The 26,067-nt window shown below is 37.2% G+C and overlaps 1 protein-coding gene across 4 annotated transcripts in view; it reads left to right on the top strand.

Annotated features, from left to right (window-relative positions):
- The window catches only part of WRN (WRN RecQ like helicase), a 63,298-nt gene that overhangs the window by 18,941 nt on the left and 18,290 nt on the right, over window positions 1-26,067 (top strand). For all 4 annotated transcript variants that reach the window (XM_060763797.2, XM_060763795.2, XM_060763796.2 and 1 more), the window contains 16 exons: window positions 272-352; window positions 4,508-4,643; window positions 5,304-5,379; window positions 6,605-6,672; window positions 8,446-8,554; window positions 10,493-10,561; window positions 10,986-11,068; window positions 12,884-12,990; window positions 13,658-13,845; window positions 16,184-16,358; window positions 16,698-16,879; window positions 17,647-17,748; window positions 18,049-18,141; window positions 20,212-20,353; window positions 25,363-25,533; window positions 25,618-25,706. In XM_060763797.2, coding sequence (XP_060619780.2) covers window positions 272-352; window positions 4,508-4,643; window positions 5,304-5,379; window positions 6,605-6,672; window positions 8,446-8,554; window positions 10,493-10,561; window positions 10,986-11,068; window positions 12,884-12,990; window positions 13,658-13,845; window positions 16,184-16,358; window positions 16,698-16,879; window positions 17,647-17,748; window positions 18,049-18,141; window positions 20,212-20,353; window positions 25,363-25,533; window positions 25,618-25,706 — 1,871 coding nt within the window. The remainder of the gene's footprint in view (window positions 1-271; window positions 353-4,507; window positions 4,644-5,303; window positions 5,380-6,604; window positions 6,673-8,445; window positions 8,555-10,492; window positions 10,562-10,985; window positions 11,069-12,883; window positions 12,991-13,657; window positions 13,846-16,183; window positions 16,359-16,697; window positions 16,880-17,646; window positions 17,749-18,048; window positions 18,142-20,211; window positions 20,354-25,362; window positions 25,534-25,617; window positions 25,707-26,067) is intronic.

The following is a 26,067-nucleotide window of genomic DNA, read 5'->3' as shown; positions in this document are numbered from 1 at the left end:
ATCAACATAATGAGGACAACATGTTCCTTATTGTATCTGCAGAACCTTCTTTTTCTAGAGCAGTGTTTCTCAAACTGCTCCTCCAGGTGTTTTGGACTTCAGCTCCCAGAAATCCTAGCCATCTTACCAGCTGCTAGGGATTATGGGAGATGCAGTCCAAAACATCTGGGGGAGCACAGTCTGAGAAACTCGGTTCTGGAGGAAGTCAAACAGTAAAACATAGTAAAAGATAAAGAAACAAGCTCTTCTCATTCTGAACTATTCCTTTTAGGATTCAAGCTTCACAGAGAATGAAGAGAAGTCCCTTTGCCTCATTGAAAGCGATGATGAACTTGAAATGGAGATGGTTAAAGTAGGTTTATTAACTTATGGATGTATACAGTAGTAAGTTGGGGAAATATAAGTGTTCAGAAAAATGTAAAGCCTTTAAAGATGTAAATGTGTTTACTGTTAAAAAGAAAATTTGGAAATTTTATTGTGAATAAGTAACTCATTGGAGGAAAGGAATAATTTTGCATGTTTAATGATTTTAACAGTTCATATTCTTCACTAATACTTCAATAGTTCTATTGTTTTGTTTGCTTTTTAAAACATATCAGAGGCACAAGTGCCATTTCATACCGGAAAAGTAATGTAGCAATCTAATAATATGTTAATAAATGTTATTCTTGTATGTATAAACCATGTATGACATGTTACCTGATAGTTAGCTTTCTTCCTCCACTTCTCTGTTATTCTGGCTCCAAATGTGGCTTTCCTCATTTTCCCCAATACTTTTTCTTTATTAAGAGCAGCCAAGTCTTTTTATCCAAAATACTCCAAAATCCAAACATTGCACATGTAGGTGGCTGAGATGGTAAACCTTTTGCTTTCTGGTTGTTCAATCTGCACCAGTGGTTCCCAGCCTTTTTTTGACCAGGGACCACTCTTCAACATCAGTACCAAAAGGGTTACAAATCTGTTTTTGGTCAACTTTAGATTCGGTTTGGTTATTTGGGGTGCTGATTCAAAACATTGCATTGGATAGACCATATCAGTTCTAGTTTCTGATACAGAACATATGCCATACAGTAGTTGCCATCTGCTCACCCAGAGAAAACAATATTTAATAAGCCCTGGTACTATAAAAGGGTTTTGCCAGACCAGTCGCTCTCATTGCAATGGTATAGTAACGGTGAGGCTGTGGACTATATTTTAGTTCTTGTGGACCACTGGTGGTCCACGGACCACAGGTTGGTTTACGCAAACTTTGTTTCATGTGCAAAATTATTAAAATATTGTGTATAAAATTATCTTCAAGCCATGCGTATGAGGTGTATATGAAACATGTCTGAATTGTATGTTTAAACTTGGTTCCCATCTCCAAGAAATTATATGCCAGTATTCCAAAATCTGAAAAAAACAAAAATACAGAACTCTTCTGTTCACCAGCATTTCATATAAGGCAGTGATTCCCAACTTTTGGTCCTCCAGGTATTTTGGGTTCAGCTCCCAAAAATCCCAGCCAAATCTTAGCAGCTGTTAGTAATTGTGAAAGTCCAAAAAACCTGGAAGAACAAAGGTTGGGAACCACTTAGAAAAGGGATATTATTCAACTGTACAGATAATAGCAGAACCTGCACACTGCATCCAGTCATGTTATGTGCAACAGACAGGTAGTTTGTATCCCACTTGTGCTGTTGGCAGAAGAGAGGGATATTGCTTCCATGGTTAGCCTGAAAGTGTATCTGAACCATGTATTTTAAGCAAATTAAGTATCTTGGTGGCTAGTTTCCACCTGCATTTCTCCTGCATCTTGGTGTGTATTGGAGAAGAGTGACAGTAACCCAGTGGTCTCAGTTCCGAGATTGCCCTCCAACCCTTTCAAATACTGGGCTACATAAATAAACTCTGCTTGAGATTGCACAAATTTGTGTGCCGAATGGTTACATTGCGGGGTGGGGGGGAATGGAAGGAGCTAACGCGTTTGCCTGGCGTTCTCCTTATTTTTGATAGTCTAGTTGAGGAGATGTACTATGTGCTTAAGTTCAATTCAGGAGCATTCACTTTCACACAAAAAGTTATCACAAGTATTAAAATTAATATCCAGAGGTTCTGTTTTCAAAGCTGTGCATTGTTTTCTCTAGCCAGTTATACCAGGTTCACATATGATAATGTCATTCTGAAATTCCTCTCAATTATACTTTCCTAAAGGATGACTTCTTAAAAAGTTTGTTAGCCACTCAAGAGTTTTCACTATAAATATTTATTTATTTACTATATTTCTCCTCCGCTCTTCTCACCCCAAAGGGGACTCAGAACAGCTTACAGATATGGCAAAATTCAGTGCCAGATTACAAATATAAATAACAAATAAACAGAAATTAAAACAGATAAAAACATATAAATACAGCTAAAAACAATTAAAACAGATTAAGAACATACTGCCTTGATTCATAGTTGTCGCTAGTGCTGCATTCCATTTTGCACTATTCCTCAAATGCCTGGTGCCAGGTCTTTAGCTTTTTTCTGAATATGAGGAGGGAGGGGACCAGTCTAATGGGAATTCCATAGCCATTACTGAGAAGGCCCTGTCTTTTGGCCCCACCAATTGCACTCTAACTGGTTCATAGGGCCAGAACCGCTTAGGGCTTTATAGGCAAAAGCCAGCACTTTGAATTGTGCTCGGCAGCAGACTGGCAGCCAGTGGAGCTGACGCAATTGGGGGGGGGGGGGTTGTGTGCTCCCTGTACATTGCTCTGATGAGTAACCTGGCTGCCACCCGTTGGACTATTTGAAGCTTCTGAACAGTCTTCAAAGGCAACCTCACATTGCAGTAGTCTATTTGAGATGTGATGGGAGCATGGACCACCGTGGCCAAGTCTAGCTTCTCAAGGTACAGGCGCAGCTGCCACAAAAGTTTTAATTGTGTGAATGCTCCCCTGGCCACCGCTGAAACCTGGGGTTCCAGGCTCAGTGCTGAATAAAATGGCAACTGCATTGATATGGACCATCTTCCTTGTTCCTTGTCCAGTTCCTCAATCATTTTCACCAAAGACAAGTGTATGTTGTAATGAGTATTCTTCTCTGCTAGTGCCTAGTGCCACACGAACAGATGCCCACCATTATTTTTAACAAAGGACTTTTGTGTGTGTTGTATAGTAAGGCTTCAATTGCTTTCTTCCTTAGAGCCACAGCACTCATATGAAAAATAACCAATTTTTGGAATAGTCTTTCCTGCTTAATGAAAATGAATCTTATTTCCTGTCTGATGTGTGTGTCTATGCACATGCTTATGTACTTATTGTGTTCCATTAACAGTGAGAAATTGGATATATGTTGCACCATTCTTTTGCGTGCATCTAATTAAGGAATTAGAGTTGCTTGGCATGTCCTTCTGTTCAGTTCAAGCTTTTTCTCCTTGTTTGCTGAGATGTCAGTTGTCTGAGATAACTCCTGAAGCTGTAGACATTGCTATGGATATTGAATTTATTTTCATCCACTTTCTCGTCTGTTCAGTAAATAAAATAGTACTTCAGGGAATATTAAGTTACAATCATTCCATTTAGCACAGGGTCTCTTTGCTCTCTGTTTATCTATTATTTCTCCATGCAAAGAAAGTTTGGAGAGGTTTACATGGAGTCTTTTATGGATGTCTGTCTTATGGTGGATTTTAATCTGTTTTTATGTTTGCAGTATATTGGTTTTATTAAAATGTTAGTACTCTTAGGCATCTTGAGTGGCAGAAATATTAAATTTTAAAACAATGATTTGTTTAAGTGGTCCCTTGTCAGTTTCTACCTGCTTAGCTTCAGAACGGATATAGCACAGAGTGAATCATATTTTCTCTTTTGGTAGTGCTTGCTAAGACTCAAAATCAAATGATCCACATTTCTTCTTATTTTCCCTGTGTAGTTGGTAAAGGGCTGCAGCAAATTTTCCTTTCACTATTCTTAAATCTTGACTTGTTGCGATGTCCAGACCAGAACATCATGGTATATGAAATGCCTGATAAGTTTTGTAATAACGGTGTTTTAGTCTACAGATTATGAAGGTGTTGTTAGAACTAACCAGGATTTGTTATGAAATATAATCCCTGGACTAGACAATGCAACCACCTCAGGTGCAGGGCTTGTATAGAAGTAGTTTAATGCTGTGGGTCAAGTGGGACAATATGTTTCACAGTCAACTAATTCTGAATAAATATATATACTTGCATTAAGTGAAGTAAAACATCAATTAAGTGACTTTACTGGACAAAATTGCCACTTTTCAAGTAGTATGACATAAAGAAGTTAAACAACAAAGCTTTTTTCTTGCTGGGAGATGAAATAGAGGAAGAAGGTGGAAACATAAATTAAGTTTGTTTATAGGACAATTTCATTTTGAAGCCTATAAGTTGTATAGTGACTGGGTTTCAAAAGCCTTTAATAATATTTAAAAGGACAAGCCCCACCTTAAATTGACAATTATTTCTACTTCTGATTATGTATGTTTATAGCATGAAGACATGTTATCTTATCTTCAGTCCTTAGAAAACATAGACAAGCTTGACATGGATGTTGCAGATTCCCATTTGGATAAATTTAAAAAGGAAAATGACATGGTTGTAGATGATGAAGATGATGAAGATGACAGAATTGAGGAGGAGGAAGAAAGTTGGGGTAAATACTAAATCCAAGTTCTATCTCAAATGTGTGCATACCCAGCTAGTTCTGCACATTGAAGGAGGTTTTATGTTTGTTTCTCACAACAGCAACCAAGGCAAATATACTTTTGAATATGTTATTGTGAATCTTCTGTTCCATGGGGTGAGAAATCTCAATCACTCTGAGCAATAATTAAAGAAATTGACCTCTGTAGTTAATTAATCAAAACGCAAGAGTGACAAACCAAAAATTCTCAGTTTATGCCAGTATAGCTAAAATGCAGGTCTAAAAGACTTTAAGCATAAAAGTGGATGCTGCCATTGTCCGTGCAGGTTACGGATCCATCATAAAGTGAGACTATTTGGCTGGGACAGGATGCTCTGAAAGTACTGTTTTCTTGACTTGTCTCTTTCATCCAATTTATCTTTGACTTTGAATGTTTCTGTGCAAGCTTATATATCTGATATTGACCCATTCTTGTACTTTTTGATTTTTGGAAATGTAGATGAGAAAACATTGTATGAAAGTCGCTATCTTGGTTTTTTTTTCTTTCTGGAATGGAAAGACTGTTTTTCTAGGAAGTAGTGTATGGGCAAGTTTTTGTCAAATTAAGATGTCCACTTTAAAGGTGTCCACTTTAATTCTAAATATTAGTTTTGTGTTTTTTCTCCAAAGATTCCAGCTTACCTGGTCCCAACTCCAAACAAACCGCTTGCTTAAAGATGTATTTTGGACACTCAAGCTTTAAGCCGTAAGTATTATTGTTTTCTTTGGATTCTAAATCACTAACTCTCCCATGGATTGTAATTGTTCTCTGAAACGACTTGCAGTCCTGCTGCACATATACTACTCATACTGTATGATTAAATAGAGGCTATCATATGACTTGGAAACATCCTGTGATGTCCCTGGACATTGCTCCTTGGAAACTGTTCTGTGTCTTCCAGTTCAGTAGCTATGGACTAGGTTGATTGCTGTCTTTCCTCATAATGTGCAGGCCCAGAGTTGTGTATTAGGTGGGTTCTGGGCTTCCAACATTTATTATCACACTTCCAACATTTGTTATCTGTATTTTTATACATTATCCCTAATTTTTTGGTGTTATATACCAACAATGTAACATTTTTAAATACTTTTCTTTTAAATCAGTAGTATAAGTATATTTTAAACGTCTTGACCAAACTAATTCCCATTCCTTTAAACTAATTGTTCTTCCAATGTTTCTCGCCCATTTAATCATAGAATTTTTGATCACCTCTGTTTCCGTTGCCCATCCAAGCATGTGGATAATTTCAACAGAAAGGAGGAAATCATGAAAATGAACAAAATCTGTCTACCAGTATTTAAAAAACTCTAAAATCAGGACAGTAAATAAAAAGCAACACTAAAAAACAGGGGGATTCCAGACAAAACAGACTTCACAACCTGTGAGGATGCCTGCCATAGATGTGGGCAAAACATTAGGAGATAATGCTTCTGGAACATGGCCATACAGCCTGGAAAACTCAAAGCAACCCAATTTCTGAAGTTGCTGGTTGTTGGGGGCCAGCAATGTGCCACATATGTGCTGACTAGCTATATTGTCTTTTTTTTTCTCAGAAACTCACAGCAGATCAGTCAATAGCTCAGGCACAGACCACAAGATTGAGCAATGATGACCTAGATAGTATCCTGATAATGGTCATATTGGGAGAAAGGTGGGCTATAAATAAAATAAATGTGTAGTAAAATTTAAATGACTTGCATTGCACTTCCATCTTCAAATTTGAGGCACTACACTTAGTAGAGTTCTATAGCAAAGGAAATGGGGCTTTTTTTGAAGCACTTGGCAGATTCAGCTATTTATGAAAAAGAAGAAAGAGAACCCTACATCTTGTATATGAAAATATGAATGCTAAGTTGCTGAATAAGATCCAGTTCTTGTCAGAACTTACTGCTGAAACAGAACATGTTGTGTCACATATTTTTCTTTGAAGGGTCCAATGGAAAGTGATCTCTTCAGTTTTGCAAGACAGAAGAGATAATCTTGTTGTTATGGCAACTGGTGAGATATGTAGATTTCTTATGAAATGTCATTTTAAATAATTATTACTAACCCCATGAGAAAGTTCCTTCTGCTCCTAACTTTTGGGATCCAAGATAAGTGTTTATGTAATTATGCCATACAGTGTTTATATAATTATGCATTAGCAGTAGAGTCTGGATGGGAGAAAGTATCCGAAGCGGAAATAAAATGGGGAGCAAAACTAGAAGCTCAGAATCCGAAGTTGAGTGATTGGAATTAGTAGGAAACTGATGTCAAGGGACTATTAAATGGATTGGAGAGACTGCCCTCCTTCATGTTTCAGTTGAATGAAAAGAGAACATGCACTATTTTTGAAAAATAGTGGCAGGATATTGCTTGGGAATATCTTTAGTAATTTCAAAACCTTCTTAGTCACCTGGGAATCTTGAAGATTGGAAACGGTAATGTATAAATGGATAGACATTAACTTTAGCAACTAGGAAAATATTTTTCAAGAATTTCTTTTCATGCTGTTTTGTTTAGTGTGGTGTAGAGTTTTTGTGTTGGAATAGAACTTTAGGAGATTCGAATCCCCACTTGTCCAGCTCTGTAGGCAACCTTATGAAAGCCACTCAGATCCCTTCTATGCTGCCCTATATCCCAGGCTCCGATCCCTGATTATCTGTTTTGAACTGGATTATATGAGTCCATACTGCCATATAATCCAGTTCAAAGCAAATAATCTATGTTTTATATGGCAGTATAGAAGGGGTCATACTCTCAGTGCCAGGGGAATCAGTGGGAAACTCTGTTTGAGCGGCTCTTGCCAAAAACAATTTCAAGGCATAAAATAACACTTTTAGTAACAAATTGTGCACTGATTCATTCTTACTAATGTATTGTATATAACTTTTTCTTGGGTAAGCTGTACATTGAACAATCCAAATTGTTGAGTTTGTTTCCAAAAAATATTGAAAAATAGTGGCATGATATTGCTGCCTAAGAATAGAATATTATGCACAGATTAAAACTAGCAAAATGCATCAAATCACTTTGGTACAGAGCTTGGAAAATTGCATTTTAGGACAAAATAATATATATCCTCAGCAGAAATTTGTTCAGATGGATTTGGTACCTGTTGGAAACAAGCTTCATAATTTCATTGTGATTTTGGTTTGCTGATCATTTAATTTGATATTTAGGATTTCCCCTATTCCCTTCTTCCCACATGGCTCCATCCTGTGACCTGCAAAATGGATTTGCCCTCCTTTTTGTTTACTGGCAACTATCTTTCAGTCATGATTAAAAGTTCCTTTTCTATATTATGTCATGTTACATGCGGTATCTATTTTGTTTCAGTGCACCACAACAATGTAAGCCATAGTTTTGAACAGTGTCACTATGTGAAAGTCAATTTGGATGAACTGTACAAAATTGTTGACTGTAAATAAGAAACAGAAGATAATGGTCTCCAAATGATAATTGTCTGCAACCACTCTCAAGTGCTTTCAGATACTTTTTTTTGGTTAAAAACATAATTTATTAAAACAGCATGAAAATATACAGATGTATTGTATCTTTTTGATGTCTACAAAATCTGAATTACAAACATCACAAAAATTTTAATTTGGATCTATTTAGAATTGTGGAGGTGGTTCTTGGTATCTGTCCAGATGGTTAGGAATTAATTGGTCTTCTGTATCCCTCAATACATCCATATCGCAATGGAGTCTGGCAGCTCATGGTTTGAAGATGTGGGAATATGAAAATGTAAACTCTCTTCAGGTGTTATATCCTCTCCATTTTTTTTAGGATACGGGAAAAGTTTGTGTTTCCAGTTCCCACCTGTATACACTGGGGGTACTGGGATAGTGATTTCTCCCCTTATTTCCTTGATGGAGGACCAAGTACTACAACTCGAGTAAGTAGAGATTGATTACAGAAGAATATTACAGGCATTTTGGTGTTTGCTAGATTCATGACACCGAGGCTGCATTTACACTGTAGAATTAATGCAGTTTATTCAGTTCATTTTATTTATTTAAAGAGTGCCACCCAAAATAGGTGTTCGAAATTATGCAAGATTCACAAACTAGAAAAATGTAGACATATTCCTGTTGTCATAAAAATTAGTATACACTTTTGTGGAGTAGAAATTGCTTTGTCATATGCATGTAATGAAGTGTTATGTATAATGTAACATGTATAGGTTGAGGGCAGATTTTGGGGCAAAACCTATGGATGTTGATACAATCGATAGATAAATTGAGGGTAATTACAGGAAAGGAGATTCCACCTGAATATTAGAAAGAACAGCTCTCCTGACCATGAGAGCTGTTCAACAATGGAACTAACTTCCTTGAAGTGTGATGGAAACTTCTTCCTTGGAGACTTTTAAACAGAGGCCATCTGTCTGGGGTGCTTTGATTGTACTTTTTCTGTATGGCAGGGGGTTGGACTAGATGGCCAATGTGGTCTCTATGATTTAATTATTCTAATTCTGTGGAGAGGAGAAAGCACCAACACCACCTCAAGGGGTCAGATGCCCCTAGCTGGCACCAACTCAATATTTCAATTTTCCGGGTTTTCTGGGTTGGTTTTTTGCTAAAATTTCTAGACATATACATGGGTATATGAGAAAATACAAATACCTATTTAAATGTGCATGTGTATATATATGCATGCCCAGATACAGAAGGAAACAGGTACAAATAGTGTTTTGCTATTTTTTTCTCATGAAAGAAAGATGAGAGGTTGAGAAAACCATAGCAGAGTATGTGAATTTTCAAGCTGTATTTTCAGTACAGCTTGAAAATTCACAACATAAAAGGCAAACATTCATTGGCATGAAATACAATAGACTAAAACAATTCAAAATAAACAAAACAGAGCAGGATAGTTACAGCCTCTGAAGCCTTGCTACTAGTACACATACTTGTATATACATTATACACATATACAGTAGCATCTCATATTTTGCTTGAACATGGACCTATGGAAAATAAAGTGAGTGTACTTGTTATAAAGCAATTTGTACATGGGGATTTTCCTGAAGTATAACTTATGCTGCACTTTCTCTAAGAGAAGCTCCCTTTTTCCCCAGTGGTAAAAATGTTCCAGCATTTCCAAAGTTACTTGAAGGAGATGAGAAGAAAATTAATAAATAGAACATCTTATTGTTGTGGGGATAGATTTGAAGGGCAGAGGCCTCCACCCAAATTGCGGAGAGCTTTTGAATGTTCCCAAGAAATACACTTCTTAAAATGATGTGCAAGGGAATGTATCAGCTCACCTCCCACCCTCCGATAACATATGTACAATAGACAGAGTTCCCCGGCATCCATGATCATGGGTAGATATTGAATAAAGGTAGTTTCTGGTAGCTGGGGTGAAAAGAGGAAGAACGGAAGTTACCATTAAAATAGGCCTAATACTATACCGATACTGTACCATACCGTAAACTCTGTATTGATTTGATGTTAATATTGAAATACAATAATTAAAAGAATATTAAGACAAATAAAACAAACCTAATGTGACATAGTTTTACTGTATTATATATGTATTTTATTTAAAGTATTTCTTCAATTTTTTGCTGGTTGCTTGAGTTCTGGTTGCTTGGATTCCAGTTAACAGAGTCTATTATAATTTCTTTTTACTGTGAATTTCATGACTGAAAGTCATGTTAAAGGAACAATGCTCTTATCTGCATTTTTCAACTAAACTTTGTTTATGATTTTTTTATTTCTTCTTTTTTAAAAAAACTTTGTGTTTTAAATGCATTTTAACTCTGTACCCTCAACTTGTTTCTGACATGTTAAATAAAAAAACAAATTGTTGGCTTTTTTTTTTTTTGCAGGATGTCAGGAATTCAGGCTTGCTTACTTGGGTCAGCACAATCAAAAAACCTCAGAGGGGATATCAAAGCGTAAGCTATATTCCTTACTTTCTCTCTTTAAAACAAGTAAACATCTATTTTTGGTTTCCAAGTCTGCAGTTTTGAACACACTTACCTAGGGAAAATCTAGCTGAAGTCCTTAGTGTTTGCAGCTGAGAAGGCAAAAATAGAATTGTACTCCGAAGGTCCTTTTGACCATATATGGCACATCTACACTGGCATTATAATGCAGTGTGGAACCAGTTTGAGAAGAACCGGTTTTGCTGCACAGTGATAAGATTGCCATGCTTGGAACTGTTTTGAGGCCAGGAAGGTGGAATGGAATTTGGCCTCAAACCATTATGCGTATTTGCACATTAGTGCTCAATGTCTAAAAATTAATTTCAAGTTTACATTGTATGAATTTGAATTCCTTCTGACAGGTGGTAATGCTACCTTTCCCCATTTTTCATAGGGGCCACTATAGAGTTGTCTACATAACCCCAGAATTCTGTTCGGGGAATTTGCCATGGCTTGAGGAACTTGACCGAACAATTGGTAAGCAGGGATAGTTGATAGCACGAAAACATTTCAGAAAGGGTGAGAGGCTTTGAAGTGGAATGTAATTTTTTGAATGTGCTTTGGTTGTGCTTTGTGTTTCTATGGTTGTTTTGGAAATTGTTGGAAAACAATTGGGAAGAGGCAGTGTAGAAGATCAGTACAATATTATGTTCAATGCAGCATTAAACACAATAGACTTCTCTCTGCGTCTTGAATTCTGCAGAGTTTTGGTAGGCTCAGAAGAAGACATATTCACCTTTCTGTGTTTTTTTTTTTCTTGTTCATCCAAATAATGAATGGAACTTTAAAATCAGAGTGTAAAGCTAGCTCAGTGGTTCTCAACCTGTGGGTCTCCAGGTGTTTTGGCCTAGAACTCTCAGAAATCCCAACCAGTTTACCAGCTGTTAGGATTTCTGGGAGTTGAAGGCCAAAACATCTGGGGATCCACATATTGAGAACAATGATCTAGCTCTCTGCCAGATGAGTAAAACTAAAGCCAGTTTTTTTGTACATTTGTGTCTCAACAATATAAATGATTGATGGAAAGTATTGTAATCCCAAATCTTTGACAAGTAGTTCTGAATTCTACAATGTGTTCGTATCAATTAGAAAAATCTGCATTGTTTCTTTTGTTTTATGTGCAGTATGTCTCCCCCCACTCTTTTACAAATTTGGTATTTATGATACCCTGGATGATATTCTCCCCTCCCAGCGGAAGTGTTTATGGGCCTCTTTAGGTCCTGCAGTGTGATTCTATAGTATGCTTCGAATCCAAATATAGTAAAAATACAGCAGTTGCTATTACCAATGGTTTCAAGTATCAACCAAGGGATACTTCCTGCAGATATGGGGGGGGGGGGGGGGTCATAATTGTTTTTTTCCCCCTGCTAGACGTAGAGAAGTATGGGGGTCTATTCATGACAGCTACAACATCACTTTGAATCTCATTAATAAAAACCCTCTGCCTTCAAAGATTTCTCCAGATATTCTCAGCATAACACATGACTTGATATTTATGTTAGCAACAGACACACAGCGAAAAAAGGATTTAAAATAAAAATGTAAAATCTTAGAGATTGTAATTAGGTTCCCACGATCACATCCTCTGGCAGTCTGCATTCATTCCTACAGAATTTTGACATACTCATAACACATAACGTAAGGTTTCATAAATGTAATTAGGATAAACTACGGCAGCCTTACTTCGAGCTACAACAAAGAAAATTGAATTAAGCCGTATAGCAGCAGGTTTCATTTTTTGAACAAGAGAAGGAGAAAGGCAGACAAAAATCATCCACAGAATTTGTTTCTCCCATCCTTTAGCTACATAAGTGTTAGTTCTTTCTGTCTTTTATAAATTATTCATAATGCTCTAAACTTTGGCTCTCCAGACACTTTGGCCTGCAGTTTTTGTCCATCTCACCTCATGTACAGCCAATAATGAGGTTGTGAGACTTGTAATTCAAAATATCTGCCTGGTTAAATATGCTTCTCCCCAGGCCCAAAGTGATTTGTGTTCCTGATAAGTATGTGCAGAAAGATTGTGCTGTCTTTATAGGGTTCTGTCAGTATTGAGTCTTTATGGCATTTTGAATTCAGAATTATAAACTACATCTTGTGAGTTGTATAATATTAGTGAATGATATTCTTAGAAAATTATGCAGCTGTTTCTGGGACAAGTGATTTTCAAACATCAAGTGAGAACTCATGAAATATGGAATGTGATTATCTTTGAATTCTCTCATCTACAAGCCTGAAATATCTGTGTCATAAAGGCTGTGCAACCATCTGGGTTAATTTTATTTCTTATAGGTATCACGTTGATAGCTATTGATGAAGCTCACTGCATTTCTGAATGGGGGCATGATTTCAGGAATTCTTTCAGATGTTTGGGATCATTAAAGAAAACCCTTCCCAAGGTTAGTGTCATCACTGCAGCATTGTTAAGGATTTAACCCTTTGAAATATGACCCTGCCAAAATGTAATGAAAGTAATCAAATAAAAGTTAGACACGATGCCAAGCCATAGCATATGTTAAACACAGAACTTTAGGGTTATGTAAAAATCTTGATTTCAAATTGCTTGGGATTTGATCAGCTTGGTTTTTGTAATGCAGGGACCTCTAAAAAAAGAAACAAGTGCTATAATAAACAAAAACCCAACAAATAATGGTTTCCAAGTCTGGTTTACTGGCCAGTTGTAACCTCTCACATAAACTGATCCTCTTATCATCTTTAGCTCTTACATATGCTTGGCTTGATGCATGTTTAAAAGGAAGAAAAAATGTTTGTTACATGCCCTTAAGTCTTACCCTGACTTATCCAAAAACCATGGCAAAATTCACAATTTTGGCTCCAAAATCTCCCCTCAACTTGTACACAAGTTCATCTTATACATGAGTATACATGGTATATGTGAGTGCAGTTGCATTGCAGTTTCTGTAATCAAATTAAAGGCAATTTATTAGCCGCTCTTCTGTAACTCTGACTAAGAATTGATTTTTCTGATTGTATGTGTGTTTGTGGATATCCTTTGCTTTCCCATTCTCTTATTACCCACTGGGATTCACCCCATTTTCTCTTCAGGTTCCTATTATGGCCTTGACCGCAACAGCAAGTCCCTCCATCAGAAATGACATCGTAGACTGTCTGAACCTAAAAAATCCTCAGATCACATGTACTAGTTTTGACCGGCCTAATCTGTACTTGGAAGTTGGACGAAAAACTGGAAATATTATCCGAGACTTAAAGCAGTTCCTTATTAAAAAAGACACGTGAGTGTATTTTACCTACACATTCTTTGTTCCAAGATTTGCTCTTGAAATAAATGTTTAGGAATATTTTTTAAAATTAATTTTAAATCTAATTCACCTGGAAGATTCTGGGGAGGCTAACCAGTGATAATTTTATGTCTAGATTAGGATTATATTTGGGACCTCACAGAAGGAATGCCAGTGACAGCAGCTAGGTTGTGGGATGTGTGTGCAGAAGTACGTAATTTGCAATAGCACCTGGTCTGGGAATATTGAAACTGCCTGTCGGTGCAACGACGCTTATTATTTACCAGGTCACAGTCCCTCAAACTGTTGGAGGGACGGATTATAATTAGAAAAAAAACATGAATGAATTCCTATGCACACTGCACGTAACTTATTTGTAGTGCAAATAACACTTTAAAACAATACAATAATTAAAATGAAGAACAATTTTAACAAATATAAACTTATTAGTATTTCAATGGGAAGTGTGGGCCTGCTTTTGGCTGAGTAGATAGGATTGTTGTTGTTGTTGTTGTGTGCTTTCAAGTCGTTTCAGACTTAGGCTGACCCTGAGTGAGGGCCGGGTAAATTACCTTGGAGGGCCATATCTGGCCCCCGAGCCTTAGTTTGAGGACCCCTGGCTTAAATCCTTGTGCCGGCAGGACTACTGACCAATTCTCTCACACCAGAAGCGACTTGCAGTTTCTCAAGTTGCTCGTGGCACACACCCCAAAAAATGTTAACAGAAACTGTGTTACTGGGCACTTTAAAACAAAGCATCAGCTGCTGCCATGGTTTTATTTCCCCTGCAAATCCTTCTGGGTCTCATGTCAGCAGTGGAGTTACCAGGGCTGCATGGGTGGAGTTAGAGTCACCTTACCCATAGCTCTTGTCAGATCATGAGTATTCATTTTTTTAAAGTATTCTTAAATCAATTATGTTTAGAACATCCTAAAATAGTGGTTCTCAACTTGGGTTCCCCAGATGTTTTTGGCCTTCAACTCCCAGAAATCCTAACAGTTGGTAAACTGTCTAAGATTTCTGGGAGTTGTAGGCCAAAAACATCTGGGGACCCCAGGTTGAGAACCACTGTCCTAAAAGGTCTGGTCTATTTATTTATGCCAGTGCTTGAAATGGCTTAAAATATTTTGGCAATCTACCCCATTTTGGATTTTGCTGAATGAGAGTTCCTGAACTGTAACATACCCATTGAAAATGCCTCTGTGAATTCTAGATGTTTCTGTGTTTAACAATAGCATTTAGAGAGCCCACTTCATTCATCTCAGAGAGAAGGAAGTTGGGAAAAGGAAGTTTTCAAGGCTGGTCTTTTTAATATGTAGGATATTGGCAGTCCTGTAGGTTAAAAACAGTGCCTTGAATTGTGCCCAAAAGAGAAAATTAAGTCTGCGTAGATGACAATTTGCTGGTTTAGTGTCCTTTTGCCAGTTTGCTTTTGGAAGCAAAACTTTATTTTTCCCCAGTATAAAGTAGTCTAGGAGTTGTCATCTCCTACAACTGGTGTGGGTTTCTCATCAAGTGGAATTATGGGTCAAGGAAGCCCTTGGTCACCATTACTACCTGGGCTTCTGTGAGCATCTCAGAGCCATGTACCTGAATGATATGTTAGGGGGCCAATGGGGTAATGATAAGAGCTAATCCACTGTATGATGAGTAAAATGTGTGAGGGGTTTTTGTTTTGTTTTGTTTTTTTGAGATAGTGGTGTCTGTCCCAGTATACTGGTATTTTCCTGCCTTTATTGAAATACAGTCTTAGATAAAGAACATCAATGTTAATGAAAGAAAACTATAGTAAAAAAATTAACAAGGGGAACCCTCTTTGGCCCTAGGGCCTTTCTGATCAGGGATACAGAATGGTGCAACTAAGGGTAGAGTCTCAGATGTAATTTACCCTAAAGCACCATGCAGCTATTATTATTATTATTTATTATTAACTACATTTCTATACCGCTTTTCTCACCCCTGTGGGGGACTCAAAGCGGTTTACAACATAATAAATGGCATATTCAATGCCTCACATATCTAAAACAATAACATATAACTGTAGATAAAAACCGTTAAAACTATAAAAACATCAAACATAGACATAAGCATGAAACGTATTATTGCTGCAATTAACAATGTAGACCCCTTCTCTTCTCTACCTCTACCAGAACTTGGGAAAGGCAGAAGAATATAGAACTACAGGCCATTTCATCTCCAGAATCATCACTGTGCAAGGCACTTGCACTTCATGGATTCCTTAGCTACTGGGGTTCTGGAGCAATGTACTTTATTTGTGTTAATGGCAATCTAGCTTTCCACACATCAGTTTTCTACTGATTTTATATCTTAGATCTAGCTATGAATTTGAAGGCCCCACTATTGTGTATTGCCCATCAAGGAAGATCACTGAACAAGTATCTGCAGAACTGATGAAATTAAACCTTGCTTGTGGAACATACCATGCTGGCATGGGAATCAAGGAAAGGCGAAACATTCATCATAGGTTCATGAGAGATGAAATTCAGGTATGATAGAAACGCCATTGAGTGTTATTTTAAAGGTATATGCTTAGGTAGCATAACAAAAACAATAAATAAATGAAGAGTGAACATGTCCATTGTTGGTGGTTTCAGATGATTTTTATGGCACAGAATTCCAGGATCAATCCAAGTATGACAGCTTTTTTCTGTTTGACTTCATTCCCTTTGAGTACTTTAAATTCAATGAGCAGTAGGAAAGGTACAAATTAAAACTATGACCTGTGCTGTCTGTACTATAGCCTGGTGTATAGCATAAAAACTATATGCACATTCTTTTTAGCATGGACTCAACAGTGATGTTTGGCTATTCTGCTTGTTTTCCAGTGTATTGTAGCTACTGTAGCCTTTGGAATGGGCATCAATAAGGCAGATATTCGAACAGTTATTCATTATGGAGCTCCAAAGGAAATGGAATCATACTATCAGGAAATTGGAAGGGCTGGCCGCGATGGACTTCCTGCCTCTTGCCATGTGTTATGGACCCCAGCTGATCTCAGTTTCAATAGGTAAAGAGCACTGTCCTGTCATATTAGTGGGACTGTGGACATAACATACATGAAGAACTTAGATATGCTCTCCACTCCCCTCTCTCTTGTCTTCCGACGTCCAGTTTCAGTGGTGGGTGATAGAGGGGATTAGAATGAACTTTCTAGTCATTTTGCCTTCATTGACTGCACCCACAACTCTTCATATATTACAGGATTAGTATCTGCAAGAGGAAGCATTATTTACTCATGTAAACTCACTATGTTCTTCAGGACCTGGTCTTTGCAGGGCTCTAAATCAAACAGGGGGCTGATACAGCTTGAATCATGTTCTCATTACAGTTGTTCTCATTCAGTTGTGGTGTCCAGAATTGGTCACAATATTCCAGATGTGGTCTGACCAAGGCAGAATAGAGGCAGAATAGTGGTAGGCTGTGGAAATGGGTACAAAGGGTATAATAATGGAGGCAGGGTCAAAGAGCTTATCCTGGCTGCTAAATAGCATTTATGTTTGTTTTAGGTCAATTGAATCTCTATTGAAAGTTATGAAGCATTGCCAGGCTTAATGGTGCTATATAAGTGACAATTTGATATTTTGTTGTTCATTTCTAAACATTTATTTGCTACATGAATAGCTGTGGCAAATGTATGGTGTACATATGGTGTACATTTTTGTGTTGTTCATTATGCCAATTCCAGATGTTTTATATTCTTTTGAAAAGGGACAGGGAGGTAGATATTGGTGAATTACCAATATTTCAGCTCATTCTCTTCTCCTCTTGTTTAAGACACCTGCTTAGTGTGATACGTAGTGAGAGATTTCGCCTGTACAAGCTGAAGATGATGGCAAAGATTGAGAAATACCTCAACTTGAATAGCTGTAGGCGAAAGTAAGTGTTATATTGTACATATTTTAGCTGCCAACAAACAGGTGCTGTCAGCACACCAAAATGAGTGTTTTCCAATGTTTTGAAAAATGCTACTTGAGGTTCTAATACATTTTTGTATTTGTGCTGTTAATTTCATACTTTGAAAAAAATATGTACCTGTCTCAAGATGATTCAAAGCCAAAATAATTAACTCCCCAGGGAATCATTTAATGGTGATAATTTCAGCTCATTGTTTTCTTCAATGAATTTAACATGTGAATTCTTGTTCTTTTATTCAATTCCCAATGTTCTCTTGGGCAGAATCATTTTGTCTCATTTTGAAGACAAACAACTCCGAAAGGCCTCATCCGGCATCATGGGAACAGAAAAATGTTGTGATAATTGCAGATCCAGGTAAATGTTCCTCCTGAAAGATTAGAGGTTTGGAACTGTCTTTCCGTGACTTACATGTTCAGGGACAATTCAGCTCTAATGTCTTTCTGCTAATTAAGTATTCTCAAAAGCTTGATAGTATGTTTCATTGGTACGGCATGCTGCTCGGTTATTTACTATTAAAAATAATTCACAGAATGCAAGTTTAGTTTTACTATCAGTTTTACATGTTTACATATGTAAACACCATGTACAGTGTGCTATAGTTGTAGTTAGCCTTTTTATTCTCACAATACCTTCGAGGAAGATTAGGTTAAGAGACAATAACTTGCACAGAGTTATTAAATGAGCTTTAAGGCTAAATAGGAATTTGGACTTCTCTGTGATCTAATTTAAAGATGCATCTATATTGTAGAATTAATGCAGTTTAACATCTCTTACACTACCATGGCTCAATGCTGTGGAATCCTGGGAATTGTAGTTTTGCAAACACATTAGCCTTCTCAGCCAAATAGTTTTGGTGTCTCACTAAACCACAACTCCCTTGATTCTATAGCACTGATCCATCTGTCAGGTAGTTGCCATCTGTTCGTCCACAGAAAACCACATTTAATAATCTATTGCTGATGTAGCAGTAGTAATCTTTTGTGGGTAGTCAGCCTCGGCAGTATAAGAGGGTTTTGTGAGAGCAGTGACTCTCGTTGCTGTGTGGTTTTGAGGAAACAGTGTAGTAATGGTGAGGCCGCGGACCATATTTTCGTTCTTGGGGACCATTGGTCCACGGACCGCAGGTTGGGAACTACTGATGTAGAGAAAGACTAAATATTTGGGAAGCATTTAGTTTAGGGAAAATACACTGTGTGTATCCTGAGACTACCTTGATGTGCTTGAACTGAAAAATGTTAGACATCTTCAAATGTGACACCTACTTACTGAGAATTCTGTAGCTCGCATTCGTGCATTCTGTGCAGTGTGTGCCTGTTTGATTCCTTGGACTGTCAAGTTTTATGGTCCTGTAATCCCTTGCCATTATCTAAGATGGCTAGGGATTATAGGTGTACAGTCCAACAATACCTGGAGGCTCAAGGTTGTCTAGTCTCAGGCTATAAGCCCTCAATTTTGTATGGATCTGAGAAAGAGTTACATGTAATCTCTTACAATACTGGATTTCTGGATCAACCAGTGAGATGGATTGGCAGGATGAACAGAAAGTGCTGTGCACAATGTACAATATCCTGCCGCAGGATGTGACAATGACTGTCAGTGAATCAATAAGCAAAATAATACATTTCTATTAAATTGTGAAATGTATAACTAATAGAAACTTCCATATTTTCAAGCAAGAGATACATATGTACTAGGCATCAGAGTAGGCTAACTTGTAAGTTAGAAATATGTAGCAAAGCTGTCCCTGTTCAGAAGGAAAAGATGATGAAAAGAGTATTGTTCCATATAAACGATTTCATCTCAAAAAGAGATAGATTTAATAGTTCTGCAGTTCAGTTTCAGCCATTGCTATGAGACAGGAAAAGTGTGTTGAGGAAAATGGAAGAATTTATTTCCTCTCAACTGAGGTGTACTACATAGATCTGTATCATTGAGATGAAGAATTACTCTTCTTTCTGCTGCTGGTAATTCTAGTCATTGGAATGTAAGCCTTAGCTTGGGTTCTCCTATGATTTATTTATATATTTATATCTCTTGAGAGTGCTAAAATATTAATAGAATGTGGAGTGTATGTGTAACATGAAATACAAATGTATACATAAGCACATTTATTTAAAACGTTTAAAAAGTTACATTAAAGGTCAAAAAAGTAGCTCAAGAAAAAATATAGAGCATGAACACAAAAATGGCAAGAAAACAAAATTAAAAAAAATAAAATGTAAATGACCTCCAATCTATTCTGGCCAAAAGAAAACAATGTATTATTCTTCAAAACTCAAAATTGGCAAGTACTTCTCTTCCTTGTGCAAAAGTGAACAAAAGGTTTCCAGCCTTTCAGAAATTTTTCCAATGTCCTTCTTTTAGTAATGTTCACTTCATTTATTGTAAATATTTTATATATTTTATTCTGTTTTTATTTTTTAGACATAGTCAGAGTATTTGTACAGTTGAAAAAGAAGACTGCTCTGAAGATTTTGGTCAGCAAGCATACAAATTGATGTCTGCAGTATGTGTCTTAAATGAAAGATTTGGCATGGGTGTTCCAGTATTGTTTCTCAGGGGTTCTGTAAGTATTCTTGTTATCAGCCTTACTAAGAATAAGGTAAAAATGCTAAGGGGAGTTGGGGATTGAGTCCGGTAACTTCTGATGTTTTGTGCTGTTTATCCTAAATAAAAGGAAGAACAAGCTTTGTTTTGCTGACTATGTACGTGATAAATATTTGTAACTATGATTTGAACGTTTGTAATAATGCACAGTAATACCGTGGATTGATTTTTCACAATTCATTGATTATTTACATAATGCAAGTAGTTTAAAAACTTGAGCCTCCAACATTTTGATCCATATATTTTCTGAACCCACATGCATAGTTAAAAGGTTGCCATAGCAATTAAAATATACCTATTCACATCTAAATAAAGCTCTTTTATTGCCCACAAGCAGAATACAAAACCTCTGGCTTTGCTGCCCACATGCATTTTGAATCACATAATGGAATTTGCACAGGTTTGTTCGTGCAAACTGAAGAATTTGTGTAACACATATGGACAGTAAGCAAAATTACTGACTAGAAATTTAGTTCCCAGAGTTCTTCGGAAGGAAGGTTTTGTTCTTAACCACACAGAGAAGAATTCCTCCTTAATGTGAAAAGCAGAAATTTAGTTTTGCTTGCCAATCTAAACCATTCATGCTATGTATAGCAAGAAGTAAATGTATGAGGCAGTGCAGGGGCGTCAGATTCATTTTCATTGAAGTCTACATGGTTGCCTTAAAGGAGCCATTGAATTCATGGATGGAAAATCTGTGGGTAAAGAGGGCCAACAATTTATATTTTTGACATAGTGGTAAATGCTCTTTAAGTATTTCCCAGTGTGGGTCCCCAGATGTTATTGAATGACAACTCTCATCACTTTTTATTATGGACTGGGGATACAGCGCTTGTGGCTCTGAGGTTGAGGAAAGCTTAAAGGAATTTAAAAGTAAGACACATCTACAAGTCTTGTATCTAAATTCAAACCCCACTTTCTTGACTTAACAAAAGAAACAGTGGCCTTCCGAGTGTGGCTGTATCCCAACTCCCATCAGCTCTAGTCATGATGTCTAATAATATGGAATACATGAGTTGTAGTCCAGCCTCTGCAGGGCCACATCAAATGACATGGTGGGCTGGATTCGGCCCATGGGCTTGGGTTTGATACATGTTATGTAGGTTGTCCTTAGAAATCACATTTGTATCCCTATTTATAGGGATGTAAACTTGAACTTGATATGTTTAAGGTCAAGTGTATATGCATGTTTAAAGGATACTCCAACTGGCATGAGGCAGTAGGATATGAAATAATGCAGCTGCTGCTACTACTCCCTAAGTCCTGCCAAGCTTCCATGGTGCCAGCATAGGAGACTAGGAGAAGTGAAAGCCACTGTTTCCAGTTTTCAGTAAGAAGGCATGAAGAACATTAACTCCTGGGCTGGTGTAATTTCCAATCGTGTTGAAGGCAGTGTCAGACTAATGAGGGAACGAATGATCCTGATGTTCCCCAACCTCTGCAGACATATGTGTCCTTAGCCCTACCCTTCACAGGAGAACCACAGAAGCAGGAACCTTCGTTGCCTCTCAGGGAGGAGCTCCAGCAGTAGTAGCCAACCTTTGTTCCAAGCAGATCGATATCCCTCTCCATGAGCAGAGGACAAGAGCTGCTCCTTGGGCAGCCTCTCAGAAGGTATAAATAGTCTCTGAAGAAGACCAAACACATATTACTTGGCCATAAAGTATTAGCCTACTTTGGGAATAAGCCCTTTCTTTGTGCATCCAAAGACCATGTCTCTTCCACATCAGCCTTCTCAGGCAGCATAAAATTTCTCATGTCCATTGCGAGGCTGCTTGAGTTAATCGTTCATTGCATTCAGATTTTGTTTTAAAACAGATTATTTTATGGGTTATTGAATATTCTCTCTCTCTCTCTCTCTATATATATATATATATATGCATGTATCAGTCAACCTCATGTATAAGTCAAGAGCAGATTTTTGGATCAAAACTTTAGATTTTGATAAGATGTGGCTTATTCCACAGAGAGGGAAAAGCATGAATGCCGCTTCAGGGAGCCAGCTGCCCCTGCAGTTTTCCCACTCAGGCACACAAAAGGGCAGATGTGGCGCCATTATAGAGGAACAACCTTGTACATTTGTGTATAAATGGAGGCTGCAACTAAATAATCGTTAAGAAGCTTTAAGTAGAGTGTTATAATGTTCCTTTTATGAGTAGTTTAATTAATTTTGTATTGTTTTGCTCTTTATTAGTTTGTGTTGTCAGTGTGATGGTCTAGTTCAAGAAAACTTGTTTTCATCAAAATTCTTGTAGGATCTGCTTCTCTTCATTCATTGTAACTGAAAAATAACTAATATATAACTGAAAATTATTTTAACGAAACAGTTCTAGCAGCACAGTTTAGTTCAACTGACAGGCAATTTTTAGTTTGGTTTGAAAAGCATAATATGATTAGAAATATATTTACTAAATATAAAATTTATCTTTAAATACAATTTAGTTATTGTTTGTGAAGAATGGTAATACCCTCAGTTTTGTTCAACTTGGCAGACAGTTTTCATAACAAAGAAGCACAGGTGTATTTCTAGACAGACTTCGGCTGGGCCACAAGAGAGATCAGATTTCACCTGTTATTTGAAATTTGAGACAATATTCAGTGGTGAACAACAGACCCTTTTGGGAATCTTCAAATTAAGAAGTTGCTTTGAAATCTTATACTACCCGTATTAAGACTTAGAAAGATACAATACTTTAAATTATGCCTTCTAAAGTATACAGGCACTTTTTGATACTTGCCACATTTCATTTGTATGCGTATACATTTCTATAATATTAAATATTCAGATTATTTATTTAAGTGATTGACCTCCTTCCCCACATTGAAAAGTTCCCAGAGTGATTCACAAATAAACGAATTTATATATTTATTATTTGCTTAATTTATATACTGCTTTTCTCCCCTGAGGGACGCAATCACTTATAATTTATAATTATATTTTATTGTTATCACTTATAATGTGGTAACAATAAAAATAAAATAAAATAGTGCTATAGGAGAAAAGCTCAATAAAAAGCTGAATCAGAAGCTAAACACAAAATAAACTCATCACAAGTCATGCTTGTGATGAATTGAATCCACTTGGTGTCTCTTTCCTTCCAAAATGTTCTTTGATCGGGTGGTGAACTTCTTGCAGCGTTAGAGTAGTTTATGAGAAAGATTAGAGAGAAGAAAATCAGGTTAAAACTGTGAGAGTTTGATGACGCAAATAAAAAGACAAAATAGGGAAAGATGAAATGAACTCCCTGTAGAATGGACAGGAAGACAATGATCCCCCAACCCGCAACCTTTTGTGTTACCCTCTCTCTTTTCCCTCCAGCTCGATCCATCAGATTCGATATCTATCTATCTATCTATCTATCTATCTATCTATCTATCTATCTATCTATCTCATATATACATGTGTGTGTGTGTCTGTCTGTGTATGTGTGTGTATATATATATATATACACACACACACACACACAACCCCCCCCATTTTTGTTTTGCTCTATTTCCTCTTCCCATTTCCCAGGAGCCCCCTTCCCCCATTATTGTCTTGCCCCCGAATTTTTATGTATTTTTACAAAATCGATTCAATAAAAATGATTTAAAAAAACTTGCAGCATTGAGTGGAAAATGAGTTTTGGCATGTCCACTTCTTTATGCAGACCTCATTGAATACTCAGGGAGTTGAGGGATCCTCGTTGCCTATGTTAGAGGTGGCAAATTTATTATTTATTTATTTAGACGTTTTATATACTGGTCTTCTCAACCTCAGAAGAGGATATAGAGGAGAGATGGGCATTACGCTGTCCTTCTGTTGATGTTTAATTCTCTGCATTCTTCACTGTTGCTTTTTTCAAGTAGGGGTGTTGGGCATTGCAGTTCAACACCTGGAGATGTGGGGGACACACTTTCTAACACGTGGCTGTTGATTTCTTTGTTTTCTAAATTCCGGCTTTTCAGCTGGATGTAATAATAATAATAATAATAATAACAACAACAACTTTCTTCCCAAAGGAACTTGGGGCGGCTTACATATGGGTCAAAATGCCCACAAAACATAAATACAAAGCAATCCATTAAACAAAAACACAATTAAATTAGGAGCATAGTAAAATATAAAAATCAGGATAAAAATACAATTAAATAAAACATAAGAATATAAAACAGTAACATTGAAACTCAAAACTATGCCCAACAAAACCAGTAATACAATGGACATGACCAGGCAATAAAAAGGGCCGGGCATAGGATAGTGCAAAACAGCGTAGCATAGGGCCGGGGTATTAGATGAAGTGCAGAGAACGAAATATCAGGTAACCTACTGACTGGGCATTTATAACTAGGGACTAGCCGTTCTCAAATGGTAGTGGAAACATCCAGATTTTCAAATCCCTGTGAAAGCAGGACAGTGTGGGGGAGTTTCAAAGCGGGGGGGGGGGGGTTACCACCGAGAAGGTCCTTTCCCTTGTCCCCACCAATCATGCTTGTGATGGTGGTGGGAGCAAGAGGAGGGCCTCCCCAGTGGATTTAGAGCCCACACTGGTTCATAGGGGAAGATGCAGTCATGAAGATTGGGAGGACCCAAACCGTCCAGTACTGTGTAATGATTATGCACTAAACAAGTCAGTCCAAAACAGTCATACTGGCAGCATCTGGCTTTACATGGTTCACACCTCCTCAAAAGGATGTGGGCAGGATATACCTCTGTTTTGCTGATAGAAATGCTTCTGCCAGAGTGGGAAGGGGACAATGCCCTGTATGGTCTTCAGTGAACACTCTAAATTTGCTTGGGAAGACTGAAAATCTCCTTCTGTTGCAATGATGGATGTCCACTAGGGAGACACTGGAATTCAGCCTACAATTTTTGAAGTGGTCATATCAAGCAAGAACAGGGAATAAAGTTTGTTTTTCACAACTCTGGTTTTGTTTTACATTTTGAAGAATTACATTTGTGCCTTTTTCATTTTTGTTTAATTGCAGAATTCTCAACGTATCCCAGATAGATACCGAACTCACGCACTCTTTGGCAGCGGTAAGGACTGGCCAGAGCACCTGTGGAAGGCATTGGGCCGCTCTCTTGTCTTGGAGGGCTTTCTTACGGAGGTTTCTGGTAGAAATAAATTTTCAACAATATGCACACTTACTGCAAAGGTAAATTTGTGACCTAAGAATTGTGTTCTGTCAGAAAAAATGTTTGGAATTGCTTTATTAAGTTGTTTGTTTTGGATCTTTTAGGGGAAAGGCTGGCTTTGTAGAGCTAAAGAAAATTCAAGCCCCAAACTTCTGCTTCCATCGAATGAGGACTTGTATTTAAAGATACCAAGGTGGTTAATTATGTCTACCTTGTTATATTCAGCTTGCATTTCTGGTTTGGTTTAGCTGTTCATGTGAAATTGTATATTTATCATTGGTATTGAAGAAGCAGGAGATGATTCTGTACCAAATCCTTACACTTTTAAATCTGAATATCTGCTTTCTCCTTCTAATTAACAGTCTATCAAGAATAGCTTCCTCATAAACTTCAGTGGAGTGAATGGGAGCGATATAAGAACATTATCATTTGTTTAAATGAGACTTACATATGTTAGAGTTTTCAAGGCTATTTAGAAGAAGCTGATTATTTTTATAGCTTGGTCTAATGCTTTCATCAGGGTTCAGTAGGCCATTTTGTTCTGGAGACATCTT

Source organism: Anolis sagrei, chromosome 2 (genome assembly GCF_037176765.1).
Source record: "Anolis sagrei isolate rAnoSag1 chromosome 2, rAnoSag1.mat, whole genome shotgun sequence".
Classification (NCBI taxonomy): Eukaryota; Metazoa; Chordata; class Lepidosauria; order Squamata; family Dactyloidae; genus Anolis; species Anolis sagrei.
This window is presented reverse-complemented; position numbering and strand designations above follow the sequence as displayed.